The sequence below is a fragment of the Dromiciops gliroides genome, chromosome 4 (assembly GCF_019393635.1).
Source record: "Dromiciops gliroides isolate mDroGli1 chromosome 4, mDroGli1.pri, whole genome shotgun sequence".
Classification (NCBI taxonomy): Eukaryota; Metazoa; Chordata; class Mammalia; order Microbiotheria; family Microbiotheriidae; genus Dromiciops; species Dromiciops gliroides.
The window spans coordinates 471,737,337-471,753,023 of NC_057864.1; the positions used below are offsets into that span (position 1 = coordinate 471,737,337).

The 15,687-nt window shown below is 43.2% G+C and overlaps 1 protein-coding gene across 6 annotated transcripts in view; it reads right to left on the reverse strand.

Moving 5' to 3' along the window:
• The window catches only part of AUTS2 (activator of transcription and developmental regulator AUTS2), a 1,257,436-nt gene that overhangs the window by 13,653 nt on the left and 1,228,096 nt on the right, over nt 1-15,687 (reverse strand). For all 6 annotated transcript variants that reach the window (XM_044002368.1, XM_044002370.1, XM_044002371.1 and 3 more), the window contains 4 exons: nt 13,842-13,913; nt 12,247-12,276; nt 9,169-9,240; nt 2,724-2,865 (listed from right to left, as the gene is read on the reverse strand). In XM_044002368.1, coding sequence (XP_043858303.1) covers nt 2,724-2,865; nt 9,169-9,240; nt 12,247-12,276; nt 13,842-13,913 — 316 coding nt within the window. The remainder of the gene's footprint in view (nt 1-2,723; nt 2,866-9,168; nt 9,241-12,246; nt 12,277-13,841; nt 13,914-15,687) is intronic.

Sequence of the window (15,687 nt, forward strand, 5' to 3'; positions counted from 1 at the left end):
GAGACTGAATGCTTAAAATTCATAAGTACCAAGTAAATTATTCATGTTTTTTGTAATGGCCAATGGGGTGTGTGTGTGTGTGTGTGTGTGTGTGTGTGTGTGTGTGTGTGTGTGTGCGTGCGTGCGTGCGCACGGCAGGGAAATAGGGAGGGAAGCAATGGGGGTTAAGTGACCTGCCCAGGGTCACACAGCTAGTAAGTGTCAAGCGTCTGAGGCTGGATTTGAACTCAAGTTCTCCTGAATCCAGGACTAGTGCTTTATCCACAGCGCCACCTTGCTGCCCCTTGGTCAGCGGTTTTTCACAAAAGTATAGAACTCTTCCTTTGAGAAAACATGGCACAATGGAAAGAGAGCTAACTGTGGAGACAGGAAGCTTTGTGTTAAAATCCCACATCTGATATGTTACAATTCATGGGGAGAAATCCCAAAGCATGCAAGGCCAGGGCCAAAGTTGTTGTTTGGTCATTTTTCAGTTGTATCTGACCCTTTGTGATCCCATTTGGGGCTCTCTTGGCAGAGGTACTAGAATGCTTTGCCATTTCCTTTTGCAGCTCATTTAAAGAGGAAGAAACTGAGGCCAACAGGGTGAAGTGACACACTGCTAGTAAGTATCTCAGGCCAGATTTGAACTTGCGTCTTCCTGAGTCCAGGTGTAGCGTTCTATCTACTGCTCCACCTAGCTGCTTTAATAGGATTACCTTCAAGTAAAGAGAAACTTGCCCTGATTTTGGATTAAAATCCTGCCTGTAATGAGGGCAGCTAGGTGGTGCAGTGGATAGAGCACCAGCCCTGGATTCAGGAGGACCTGAGTTCAAATGTGGCCTCAGACCCATGACACTTACTAGCTGTGTGGCCCTGGGCAAGTCACTTAACCCCAATTGCCTCACACACACAAAAAAAAAAAAAAGAGAGAGAAAAGGAAAAATCCTGTCTGTGACATTTTACTGCCTGAGTAACTCTGGACAAGTCCCAGGTCTCTGATTCCTTGTCAGTACTGTGAGGCCCCTGGGATTCCTTTCAGCTCTGGATCTGTGATTCTAAGGCATTTTGCCTGGTGGGAACTTTGTTTTCTCATCCGTAAAAATGAGGACAAGACGGAACCCTGAGACCCCTTCCAGGCCAAACTCTGAACCTATCCTCCCACAGGGAGGAAGAAACAATCTCCACTGATGTCGTCTTTTGGCCGAGTCAAAGGTTAGTCTCACCCTTGCCTCAAAGTGCTGTGACCACAGACAAATTTGTTCAACTCTATGATCCAGACAATTCACTAAGACTATATGTTATAACGGGCTGGGGCAATGGATTCATCTTCTTCGGTTCAAATATGACCGTAGACACTCAGCTGTGGGACCCTGGGCACGTCACTGGACCCTGTTTGCCTCAGTTTCCTCATCTGTCAAATGAGCTGAAGAAAGAAATGGCAAAGTATCTCGACCAAGAAAACCCCAAACGGGGTCAGGAAGAGTTGGACTCAGCTGAATAACAAGAAACAACAACAACACAGATGGTTTGCTGGCAGACAAAGCTCGTACATCAGAAATTGCCTTCACCAATGAAATCCCTGCTCTGGAGCAAAAGGGATTCATCTTTTTTTTTTTCCCCTGCAGGGCAATGGGGGTTAAGTGACTTGCCCAGGGTCACACAGCTAGTAAGTGTTAAGTGTCTGAGGCCGGATTTGAACTCAGGTCCTCCTGAATCCAGGGCCGGTGCTTTAACCACTGCGCCATCTAGCTGCCCCAAAAGGGATTCATCTTAAACCTAATAAATGACTACCTTTTGAAAAAGAACTACAGAAGCAGGTTTTAAAGAGAGCGAGGCATTCCTTAAACTGACATTTAGCTCAAATTCCTATATATAAAAGCAGAAGCAATGTAACTTTAGGGGAATGGATTTCTCCCTGAACACCAAATTCACCCAAGAGGTGGTGGTGGTGGCTTCTGAGGTCTCTTCCAGTTCTAGAGCTAGGATTTTGGATCCTCTAGAATGGACAGCATTTCTCATGTTTTTAGGCAACAAGACCAGGTAAAGACACAGCAAGTGAAAAAACTTTGTTGACCCTTTGCAATTCCATGTTCTTCCCAATTTCTTCTGTCACTGGAATCACCAAGGAACCAGTCCTAAGATGGATGTAACCAGAAAGCCTCTTTCTCATGTGTCATTCGTTAATATGGTAACACTATACTGGAAGACGTGGGTTCAAACTGCCACCACTGGAGCCCTCGCTTGGCCTCAGTTTCTTCATCTGTAAGATGAAGTGGTGACCATCAATGACTTCTTGGGCTCCTTCCAGCCCTTGTTCTGTCACACATGACTGTCATTAAACCGTACTACCAACCATGATCTCATTTATTTATCCCCCTTGAATCAGTCTTCACAGAATCAGAGGATGGCAGAGCTGGAAGGGACCCTACGGGGGGCAGGGGGAGGGTCATAGCCCACCTCCTTCATTTAATAGATGAAGAGCAGCTAAGTGCATGCATAAGGTCACAGTTCTGAAAAAAATGCTGAGACTGAAACCTGAGTGTCCTGGATTCCAGTCCAAAGAACACATCAACGAGCAGCATCATTCAAAAGGTGTTTGTATAGCAATGAGAAGGGGCCACATCCTTGCAAACAATAAAAGTAACATGGCTCATCTTAACACCTGGGGACCTCATGCATGGAGGGATGGGGAGCAAACATCTGGTCCTTACTTGTGAGGGCCATGCTCCCAGCAGACTCACCAGCAGCAGAGAACAAAGTGGACGGTCGTGCCAGGTCATGTGGATGGTGGATGGCTCCGAAGAGACTGGGACCTGGTGGGCGGCTCAGGAACTCGGGTTTCAATCCGAAGTCCAGTTTATGTGGGTCTGATTGCATCTGTTTCTAAAAGAGAAAAAGGGAATTGGAATGGTTACCTCCCTTCCCAAAGAAAAAGACTTAACCAACAGCAGAGCCCGACAATAGTGAATCACCTACAGGTTATGGCCGCTGGTCTTTAGCTCCGATCACACTAGAGCTTCACAAAAAGTGATGGGCCACTTTACACAAAGGTCCTCAATGTGTAATAATGAAGTAAAATGCTTCATCAAATGATAGAAAAGGGAGAGATGGCAGCAATCTCTACCCGTCTGTGTCATGGGGGACTGTGGGTTATGCTCAAGATAGGATGCAAGTGTACAGATTTTAAACTTATTCAGGGGCAGTTATAGGTGACTTTCCAGTTGTGATTGAGATGTTCATAGACATTTTTCAGTATTAAGGAATTTCTAGTAGTAATAATTATTAAGTAATCAATAAAATAATAAATATCAATAATTAATTATAAAGTTAAATACTAAATAATTGCAATTCTCTCACTTGGTCCTCACAATATCCTTGTGAGGTAGGCTGTTGTCCCCATTTTAGAGAAGAGGAAACTGAAGATGAAAGGGTTACACAGACAATAAATGTTCATAGTTAGGGATGAGGGGGCTTTAGAAGTCACCTGGTCCATTAACTTCATTTAACGTAGGAGGAAATTGAAGCCCAGAGGTGAAGTGAGTTGAGTGATATTCAGTGGTAGAACTGGTATCCAAACTCAAATCCTTATTCCAAATCCAATCTCTTTCCCCTCATGCCATCATGCCTCCCTTTTGTTTATTTTACTTTCTCTGAAGTGCCCACTTTTATCATGTTTTCAAATGTAGAGTATTCAAAAAGCTATTTTAAATAGGGACTCTTAATGGAGGCATAATTTGCTGTATAAATGAATAGTTTAGACTCCTACAAGAGCGTGATCTATTATGATAAGACCAACACATATTACAGTTAAGAAGAATTATCATGCGTGCCTACAAGCCAATTTCCCAAAGCTTACTATCACGAAGAAAAAGCAAAGTTGGGTCAATAGCTTAAAAAAAAAGAATTCAACTATTTCATCTTTTTTTTTTTTTTTGGCAGGGCAATTGGGGTTAAGTGACTTGCCCAGGGTCACACAGCTAGTAAGCGTTAAGTGTCTGAGGCCAGATTTGAACTCAGGTCCTCCTGAATCCAGGGCCAGTGCTCTATCCACTGTGCCACCTAGCTGCCCCTCAACTATTTCATCTTAAAGGGCCAGAAGTGGACAAAAGCTAGCATGATCTCCTTTCAAAAGCATAGAGAATCATACAGAGAGGTCTTCTACTATAATTAGAGAGAATCAAAACCCCAAACTAAGTTTTCAATTCACTAGCAATCAGGGGGGAAAACAATCTCTTGATTGCCTCTCCCAATCTGCCTGCCAAACCCTTTCAAAATGATGTGGTCCAGAGCACAGTTCTATTAACTGGAATTCGGGTCCATGAAGCAAACTGGGACCCAGGGATTTAGACACAGAGAATTTATTGGAAAGAAGATGGACATTCTACTTGGATTGTAGCAAATAGAAGTTGTCAGTCGCTTGTACTCTGAGGAAGAAGGAGCAGGACCACATCCCTCTAGAATGTTCTGACTTTCCTACTAAAATAAAAAGGATGCCTTGAAGGTAATGGGAACTTCTATCAAGTACAAGATAGTCAGAACTGAGTAGTGTGGATACAGCATACTTTGGGAAACTGAGGGATAATACAAATGAGTGGCTATGAGCTGTAAGCATAGTATTGAAAAGTCTAATGAGTTTCAAATGGGGGCTGCAGAAATAAATACATGAAGTGTGGAAATATATTGGACCTGGGGCGCCAAGTCCCCAGTAAATGATCACCTAACCTTTGTCTGAAAACCTCCAAATACAGGGAGCTCACTACCTCATGAAGCAGTTCATTTTATTTTCCAATTGCATGCTACTAGAAAGTTCTGACCAACGGACCCAAAGTCTGCTTCCCTACAACATCTGTCTTCTAGTCCAACTTCCAACCACTGGAGCTGCAATGAGCAAGTCTGATCCCTTTACACAATCGTTCTTCCAGTATTTAGATGGAGATGCTACAGTGCCCTTGTAACCTCTCTTCTCCAGACTAAACACACTGGCTTCCTGAAGCAGAATCACAGACTGAGAGCTAGAAGAGACCAAATCCAACTCCAATTCCACTGCCCTGTGGCTTCCACCATCCTCTTTCAAATGTTTATGAAGTCTCTCTCTCCTTCCTGTCTCTGTCTCTGTCTCTCCATCTCTGTCTCTCCTCTTCTACTTCTCTCTCCTTCCTCTCTCTCTCTGTCTCTCTGTCTCTCTCTCTCTCACACACACACACACTTTTAATCGTAAAACCCAGAAATGTATATAAAATTTTTAACACAGAAGGATTCCTACTGGGTACAATGGGGTTATTGCCTCTCCTGTTTTCTGGGCTATTAATGTCAAATAGGACTAAGTTGAGAGGCACTGTAGTACAGAGGGCTAGCCTTTGAGTCAGAAAACTGTGGGTTCAGGTCATGCCACTGATCCACACGCCCTGTGTGATCCAACCTATCCATGTCCCAAACCACACTCTATGATTCTCAGTTCCAGACGAGTTGTCAATATGCTCTGGAAGAGGGAGTTTCCAAGTGAATGAAATCACAAGGTCAGACTTTCTCCATCCTCCCCAAACACATTAGTCTCTTTGGCTACTATATTATACTAATGATTCATAATGAATCTAAACCCATCAGTTCCTCTTCCTCATCTCCTCAAATAACTCTAGCTATATCTTCTCTATTTTTTAACTGTTTGCCCTTTGTAGCCTACCCCAATCTGCTTTTCTTTCTGATTTCAAACACAGATTATAAAAAGTTATCCTCTCCATTATCCTTAACAATTTCCTCAGCTCATTCTGTGGTCTTAAGATTTCCTGAAAACTATGTTATTATATACTTTAGTCATTTTAAAAATGTCTTCCTTGGCTTGTTTTAATTTCCTATGTGGGGGTGCTGGCAAATGGCTAACACCCGGCTCTCTGGGGGTGAGGGGAGCAACAATTTTAAGCTTAATCTTTATTATTAACATTTTCTCCATCGATTTCTTTAGTCTAGGTAATAAAAACAAACAAATTAAGCCCTGATCTATAGCAGTTGCTGCTTTCTGAGGCATGTTCATGATGAAAATTGAAGAATCAGCCCTTGCAGCTGGTTCAAGCTGGCCTCAGCATACCCCTCCCTGCCTGGACTGATCTGTTTAAGATAAGAGGTTCTAACTTTTATGTGTGTAAAGGATGTGTCCGGCAACCTGGTGAAGTCAAGGACCTCTTCTCAGAACGTTTTAAAATAAATAATATGGTTATCAAGATAAAAAAACAAACAGCCAAGCCCCCATCCCCAGGTTTAAGAACCTTTAGCTTCTAGGAGAATTTGCAATCTTGGAAGCTGGGCGGTGCTATAGCGCAGAGAGCACCAAGCTTGAAGTTTGGAAACCTTCTTCCTAAATTCGAATCTAGTCTCAGATCACTTGCTAGCTATATGACCCTGGACAAGTCATTTAACCCCATTTGCCTCCGTTTTCTCATGTGTCAAATGAACAGGAGAAGGAAATAGCAAACCTTTTGCCAAGAAAACCCCAGAGGGTCATGAAGAGTCAGCCATGGCTGAAATGACTGACAAAAATTTGCAATTTCGCAATCTCAGAATTTCATTTTTAAGAGCCTCTTAAAACTGTCTTCCCTTTTGGAGTCCAGGAACCACATGGGATCACATTTACTATCTCACTGAAATTCCCGAAATCTGCTCTCCCATGCAGCCCATCTCCTTCTTGACCAACATTAACTCCAAAGTGATCCAGTCACTTTCTCCAGGGTTCCCATGATTCTCACTCCAAAATCAGCAGGCTGGCATTTATTTATTCACAATCAGAATCAAATCCACAGGTCCCCTTATCGCTTGTTCTACCTTCTGACAGAAGACAGTGTCAGTGAGTACCAGTAAAGACTTTTTCAGATGCTCTGTTTTTGGGGGCACGAAGTCTCTTTGATCAGCTTTGGCATCTGACGAGGTCATCACCCACTTCCTCCTTCTGGCCAAGCAGTCTATATCTACTCCCCCAGCATTACTACTTTTTTCTCCTCTTAATTTCACCCAAATAACCTCCGCTAAAGTGGCTTACGATAGTAGCAGGAACACTGGGCACAGAATCAAAATTGGGCCCTAGCTCATGACATGCCCCAAGCCAGGTCACTATGGGTAAATCACAGGTGCTGAATCTCAGTTTCCTCACCTGTGAAATGGGAACAACAATGCTTGTGTTCTCATCCTCAGGGTTTTAAGAAGACCTCTCTGTATACTTGAAAAGCACTGTTTAAACGTGAGTAATTTACTAGCTGTGTGACCCTGGGCAAGTCATTTAACCCCAAATGCCTCACCAAAAAACAAAAAACAAAAACAAAAACAAAAAACAAAACAAAAACATGAGTAATGATTGTCAATTGGTGGTACATAATCCGGAATACCAATAATGCCGTTTCTAGAAGCCACTCAAGCAACTGCTTCCTTCTGTACACTTCCCACCGGGTACCACATCTTCCAAAGTGCTAACCGTCAACTATAAGAAGTGAAGCATCTTTCCCTGAAGTTCTTCAGGGTTTTTTGTTTTTTCTGGCAAAGACTTAAAAGTCACTAGAAATCTTTTCTATGTCTCTTCTAGAAATTTTATCTGTCCCTAGATGAACTGTCAGAAGTAGGCAGAAATTTGAATAAGCACTCTCTATCATGTCAGGATTCAGGGACCACTCTGACAAGATTCTGGCCGTGTGACCCTGGGCAAATCACAGAACATCTGAATGCTCTGGACAACTCTTTAAGAAGGAAGGAAAGAGGGGGTAGCTCGGTGGTGCAGTGGATAAAGCATTGGCCCTGGATTCAGGAGGACCTGAATTCAAATCCAGCCTCAGACACATGGCACTTACTAGTTGTGTGACCCTGGGCAAGTCACCTAACCCTCATGGCCCTGCCCTCTCCCCCCCCCAAAAAAGAAGGAAAGAAGCAAGCATCTATTAAGTGCCTTACTATGTGCCAGACACTGTGCTAAGTACTTTGTAAATACTACCTCATTTAATAATAATAGCTAACATTTATATACCACTTATTATGGGCCAGGCACTGTGCTAAGCACTTTACAATTCTTATCTCATTCGACCCTTACAACAACCCTGGGAAGAAAGTTGCTATTATCATCACCATTTGACAGATGAGAAAACTGAGGCAAACAGGGTGAACTGACTTGCCCGGAGGTCACACAGCTAGTAAGTGTCTGGGGCCGCATTTGAACTCGGGAAGATGAATCTTCCTGACTTCAGACTGGCACTCTATCTGCTGCACCACCTAGATAGCGCCTTGTCTCTTCTTCAAAAGTCCAAAACCACCCATCCAGAGCGGGGAGAAGATCCTCAGCCTTGCATGGCTGCAGTGACTCGGCGCCTTCTTCTCAGCCTCTTTCTCTGCACTGGTTTTCCGTCTGCCGGCCTCTTTAAAAACCCGTTTCCGTCTCCTTTTGCTTTCCCAATCCTTTTATTTCTGAGGGGCCCCTTATGGATTATTTCTTCCATTCTATCTGGGAAGTTTTCATTCCCTTTAATAAGCCACAGCACAGAGCAGTATTCCTCATGAGACACTCCCTTTCACCTTCTCCTCTATCACGGAGACCACCTTGCATCCAACAGACATATGGTTGTTAAGCGCCTTTGGCAGGAATACAAATAACAGGACAATCCCGCACGTCCCTGGGAATTCCGATCCTAGCTCTCCCTCAACACAGAATATCCGGGTATACTGATTATAAATTTTCTTCTTGTCCTCTGCAATAGGCTTTTCAGCGTCTTTGCTCGGAGAGCTCAATCCACAGTTAAATACTTTGAGATCAAACTTGGACTGAAGAATCACAAGGGGATAAAAACCCCTAGGGGACTTTTTTTCTTTGTTTTGTAATTTTCCTGGTGGTTTCTGGCTGCTGGGCAGTTTTTTTAAGTTTGTCAGAGGCAGTAAGATGCATCTCAGTGCAGCAGATGGAAAACCCCTGAATGGACTTTTAGCCACTTGCCATGAGGCTGTCTTGACCTCAGTTTCCTGATCTGTAAAATGGGTGCCAACACCACTGGCTTTTTATGAAAGCCAGGCATGAACCTTGAAGCCTAATGAGTAGTTCTATAAGAGCATGGTCCTCACTGCAGGGGAAAAAGGGTCCACTTTGGGCTGATTGAACCTCCTCCCCACCCTGACCCAAGATGGTACCACTGGTCATGAGATCACAGATTCAGGGATGGAACTGACCTTGACCTTCTGCTGATGGTGATAAATCTGCCAAGCAATATGAACGTGCATTGCACACCATTTCCCTGGTTTCTGGAAGAATAAAAAAGGAGAAAAGAGGAAGAACATTAAGCATGACAGAAAAGTTTCAAAGAAAGTCAACTTCCACAGCCCTGAAGCTTTTTGGGGGGAAGAGTTGTTATCAGCTATAAGCTCCGCCCCCCATTCCCCAGTAAGCAACAAGGCCACTTTGCACTTCGAGAATGCACGACATCAGTGGCTCTGAAAAGAGAAAAAAAAGACACAAAACAAAACAAACAACAAAACCCCCCTAAGAAGATCACAGAACTGACTCCATTCATTCCCCCAATGAACCTGAAGAAAAGCTGGCCGGCATTCAAAAAAAATGACGCTTGATGAGGACCTCCCCAGCTCCAAGGGAAAAGAAAAGCCCGGACCCTGCTTTGTATTTTTTTCTTCTTTCTTTTCTGGTGCCAATTGGCATAAGCAGTCCCTGGCAGAGGAAGGATTTCCACTTAGCCCAATGTTGCTATGCTACTAATTCCCATCAGCCTCCAAACATAATACAGTAGTGTCTGTGAACCGAGGCAAAGCCAGAAGACACAAAGCCTAAAACAAATTCCACACCCCCCCACCCCCGCTCCCCTTTTCTATCAAGGAAGTGAAAAGATAACCACCATATTGGTAACCAAACTCAATTTTCCCATGTGTTTCCCCCTCAGTTCCAGTGCCTTCCTTACGTTGATTACCCTTCCATTTATCCTGGAAGTGGCGTGTTTGTACGTCACTGTTTGCACGTCGTCTCCCCTTCTGGACTGTGAGCTCCTTGAGAGCAAAGACCATACTTTCTTTGCATCTCCAAAGCTTAGCACCATGCCCAGCAGACAGCAGGCACTTAATGAATGCTTGTTGACTGACTGACTGACTACCCTTTCCTACGTTTGCATTTTGTCTACACCATAGAAGATTCCCGTTCTTGCCTCTGATCACCCCCTTCATTCTCCTTGTCTGGAAAGCTCTCCAACATCTATCTCTCCCTCCCGTCCCTTGGAATCCAGCTCATGGGCTGATAGGTGGCTTGGTGAATGGACTCATTTCATGTGTGAACGCTCTGCTTCCCCAGCTAGATTATGGGGCACTTGAGGCCAGGGACGCATTCTACTTTTGTATCCCCTTTAACACGTCCCATATCCAGCACGGTCCATGGGGAGTGCTTCATGAACATTAACCGGCTGGCAATGTTGGGAGTCTGGTTTTGTCATTTCTAATGACCAAAGCTTCTGGTTTCTGTGGCTGGGGCAGTATTTTTGGAATTGCATCCTCCTGTTTTTTGTTTCTAATCCCTAATTGAAGTACCCAGTATCTCTCCATGAACAAAGAGAATAAATCGACATTGACATCCCGACCCCCTGGGGGAAGGCTGAATATTCTCCTCTCCTCCTCTGTTGCCCCTAATCAATTTGTCTACCTAATCATGTGCAAGAAGAATGGGTTGGGAATGGAAAGAAGCACACCCCATTGAAAGGCTGCCCACCAAGGGTCCTGCTGGCCAGGCACGTGTGTCTTCAAACTATGAAATCCTGAGTAAGTCAAGAATCTCAGTCCTATTGTTTTCTTCTTTATAAAGCAAGAGGACTAGACCCTATGATCATCACTAAGGTGCCTTCAAACTAAAAAAAGTTTTGATTTTGCAGGAAAGGAATTCCATTGGATAATCTATAAAAGTCGGGCAACTTAGACATGTTTAATATGCCTGTACTGAATCAGCGCCCATTCGTGTTTCTACAGAACTTGTCATCCTAGGATCATGGCATCATGGGTTCAGAGCTCAGAGACCATCTCTTTCATTTTACTGTGGAAGAAAATGGTGCCCAAGTTGGAGAAGAGACTTATCAAAGATTACACGGGTAGAAAGCAACAGTTCAATGAATTCTGGTCACCAGTGGTGACAGGCAAAGCAAACTACTTAAAAGCAAAATTAGGCAGGGATGACTTTGCCTGGTTCAAAGGAAGGGATGAGTACGTATTTGCCGATTGACTAAGTGGATTCAGCAGCCAAAAATGGGTATTGAGTACAGATTAATTTCAATTTTCCTTCAGCAAAGTTAAAGGAAATCTTCAGCCACCAGTTCTGTTTTGTTTTAAAGCCATTTTCCCCAGTCACAGGTGTCATGGTGTAATACATAGAGGGGTAGCTTTGGGTTCAAATCCTACTTCCTCTAGCACATTCTGGCTGTACGATCCTGGGTAAGTCTCTTCACCCCTAAGGGAATTCTAAGAATCTAAGTAGCAGAGAAGGTTTTATTTTGGTAGAGAGCGCTTTGTCATTGGCAGTTCCCTTTATCAATGGAATCACTAGCCCAACCTTTTCAGCTTGGCTGTTAGCAAACAGCAAAATAAACTCCTTGAATTTTTTCCTCCTGTTCTTTTCCTAGACTCTTGTTCAGGGGGCTAACAAAAGCAACTGGAAGCACATTGCAGGAAGAATTCAGGAACAGAAAAGAAAAATGGAAATTTTCTAAATGGGATCAATCCTGGGAAAATCAAGGAGACTAAATCTGAAACAGAGTTGAGAACAGCAATCCTCACCCTCAAAGCAGGTTTTTTCTGTGGCTTAAGTTAAAAGCCAGAGAATGTTAGAACTGGTCCCTGAGTGAGAGATGGCCCCGGTACCGCCATCTTGTTTTCACACTGATGAAAGGGGCTTTGGTGCTCAGTACCAGTCCCACCCTCTTTGCTTTGTAGATGGCAAAAGAGACTTTGAGACCCTTTGGAGGAAGGAGTTCTCATCCTTCAAGCCTCACCCCTGAGCACCTCCACAGAGAGGGAGGGAAGTAGGGATGAGTTCCCTCACTCCAAAAGACTGGGTCTGGCACCAACTCTAAAATGGTTTCAGGGAAACAGTATGGACAACAACAGCCATTAAGACTCTGGCTAATTTAAAATCCTACAAGCTGAGGAATCCATCCCTCCCAGCCACCAGCACTGACAGACTCCTTTCTTTACGATGGATTTGTTTCTTAGCCCACTGGGATCAGAGTAGAAGCAGAGAAAAAGCATTTCTAGAAGATGCCTTACCCTTAACATTGGCCTGAACGGGTCTGTCAACTGTGAAGAGAAAATGACAATTTGGTTACATGCCTGTCACTCAAACAATTGCTCTAATTAACAAATTTGTATTGCTTCATTAGGAGAGGAAATTAAAATGTTAGAATTTTACTTTTAAATGAAGCCCTTTTGGAGAATAATTAGCCCATTTTCACAGTATCAGGAGAACTAAGTGCCCGGCTTCCCTTCCCCCCACCCCACCCCATGAGCCATGAGCCCTGGTATATAAACACAAGCCAGCTACTGAGCAAGTCTCATCAAACTACAACTTGCTCCCGGGTGAGATTATTCGCTTCAAAATCAATAGGAAAGTTTGCCTCATCTAGGGCAAAGGGCTGAAATCCCCTTCAACAGGATATAAAACCCCTTTCCAAACCACACCAAAGACTTCCCGGGCTCAAAGGAGACAAAGAGCCTGCCCGGCTCTCGGCTTGGGGAGCAGGCACCTCGGTCTGCCTAACACTTATAATGGGGAGGGAGGCAGGCAGTGGGATGGCGCTGGTGCCAAGAGAACTCATAAAGGCCATCACTAAGGAGCCTTCACTTAGAACTACAAGGGACCTCTGAGGCCCCTGAGCCCAAGCCCCTCATCTGAACTCCTGGCTACAAACAACTTGACGAAACAGCACCGGAGAATCTGGAGAGACACACTAAAACATGACAGAGAGACTTATAAATTTGAGTCATTTCTGACCCCAGTCTCTGGTCATCAGCCACTGACTTCCTTTTTTCTGTTAGCTAGACAAATGTCACGGGGGGGGGGGGGGACATTTAAAAAAAGTAATCATTTATGCACACATGAGAATCATATTAACACAAAAGTCCTCCAAGTAGCCAATGACTTGTAAACCATCTTATTATTCTATAGTTTTCCCCAGGGAAAGGGCATGGGGAAGAATCCCTTTTTCTACCTTAGGAAAACAGGGCACAGTTATCAGCTTGATAAGAAAGGCCTTTAGATTTCTGGGAAAAGCTGGATGGATGTTCAATGAGGCTAGTGGGGATTAAGAAAACAAAAAGAAACAAAAAAAAAAACAACTTAGGTTTATAGCTACAGAAGGAAAGGGCTATCAGCGGCTAGTTAGGCCAACCCAATATGAAGAAACCGGTATCCAGAGGTGAAGTGGCTTTCTTCTGGTCACCCTGACAGTAACTGGCATTGGTGGGATTTGAACCCAAGACCTCCAAATTTGCTTCCAAACCCACCACTGTTTCTAACGTTTGATATTGATTCGCTTTTTAAAGCATCTTACAAGGATTTCTTCTGAGAGGCAGGAAACAGAAGGGGATGACAAAAAAAGAGGCAAGGCATTGGAGCAAAGTCACCCAGGGACCTGCTAAGGAAGAAGAAATCTAACCAGATGAAGAGTCCTATTTCCTAGGTTCAGAACATTCAAAGGAAGCCCCTGTTTCTACCAGGAGAAACTATTTCCCATTGTACTTCCGACCTGAAGCCAAAGTGACCCAGGTAGCTATTACCGTAATAGACATTTTCTTTCAGGAACTGAAATGGATTATAAAAAGAACATTTTTCTTTGAGTACATGCAGGTGTCTTTGAACCTACCCTTGGGTCTTTTTGTAGGAGAGTGTGGGGGACTGTCCCAGGTCGAGCCGCAACATCAATAGGATTGGACGTCTACAAATGTCACAACAGCCGTTAATTAGACAAGATATTAGGAGGCACAACATTCTCTGCATTTTGTAAACAATGGCTTTCCATGCAAAATAAAACCTTTTCTAAAATATGAGATAATCTCCTTTATCCTAGTTTGTCTTAGTTATTAATATAAGTACATTTTGGGGGGTTTATTTTAAGGTGTGATTAAACAGTTACCTATTAAGTTAGTTTCTTTTTTTTTCCTTTTTTTGTGGGGCAGTGAGGGTTAAGTGACTTGCCCAGGGTCACACAGCTAGTAAGTGTCAAGTGTCTGAGGCCAGATTTGAACTCAGGTCTTCCTGAATCCAGGGCTGGTGCTTTATCTACTGCGCCACCTAGCTGACCTAAGTTAGTTTCTTAAAAATAAGATAATCTTTGAGTAGCTTTCTACATTTGCTTTATTTCAAAGAAACTCATCAAAGACTGCCTTCTTGGAGGCTAGCATGAAACCAAAATTTTTAGCAGAATTATGTGACCCAGTGTAATCAACTGCAAATCACTGAACCCTAGGATCATAGAGTTAGAGGTGAGAAGGACCCTAGGTCCCTTCATTTTATAGATGAGGAAATTGAGAGAAGTAAAATACATACCCAAAGTCATACAAGTAGTAAGTGTCAGAAGCAGGATTTGAATCTAGCATTCTTCAGTTATTTGACCCCAAAGTGATGAACTGACAGTTTCACAAGCTGAAGCTAAAATTGTTTTTTTTCTCTCAACTAATTGCTAGATAGCATTCTTTTCCTTAATGTATTAGCTTGTTTCTTTTTTTTTTTTTTTTTTGCTTTATCACCAAAACAAGTCCAAGAAATGCTTAAATGAGCATTAGAACAATTTACGATATCAGGTGTCTCCCATCAGAGAACCTTAGAGTGTTTTCGAGACATTTAGAGAGCTAACGTTCTGAATTTTAACTGGCATCCAACATTCAGGATTCACACACACGGGAATCACTCATTAGCAATGGTAGAAATGAGACAAGAGAACTGGGTTTGGGGACCTCCCAGCTCGATCATTAAATAGTATAGAAATGATTTAAAAGTAATTCGACTTCCTGAGTAAATCATTTCCATTCCCGCTCCTAAGTAACTCTTAATAATCCCTGTCATCTCTGTAGCATCCTTCTGGAGAGCACACACTCTCCACCCTAGCCTAGTCCCCCCACCCCCACCCCCACCCCAAGCGGGATTTCCTTTGTAATGGTACAAAGGATGGGAGGGAAGAATTGGAGGAATAAGTAATGTTATCCCTGTGATCAAATGATCTGGAAAAAAATAATAATTATTATAATAATAAAACACTGTAAGGTTTATAACATGTTTTACAAAAGTTCTTTTATTTAATACTTAGGACAACCCTGGAGGGTAGTGCAATTATTATCATCTCCTCACCCCTTCATCCCCAATTACTATTATCAAACTGAGGCTGAGAGAGGTTAATGACTTGCCCAAGGTCCCTCAGCTAGTACCTATTGCAGGATCAGATTTGGGTCTTTCTGACTCCAAATCTAATGTTCTAGTGAATTAGGCTGTCTGGATATAATGCCAGGTATCTCTTTTAAGCGTAATGTTCTGTGTCTTTGTCTCCATACAAAGAAATGAACTGGTCTAGAAAAAGGAGCCCCTAAATCTGGGCACTGAACCTTCCTACAAGGGGGGGAGGGTGAGTGTTGAAGAGGGGGGGGAGAGGATTAAAAAAAAAAATAAAGAAATCAGCTGCAGCTCAACTAACAATTAAGCTACAGAGTTGTTAACAG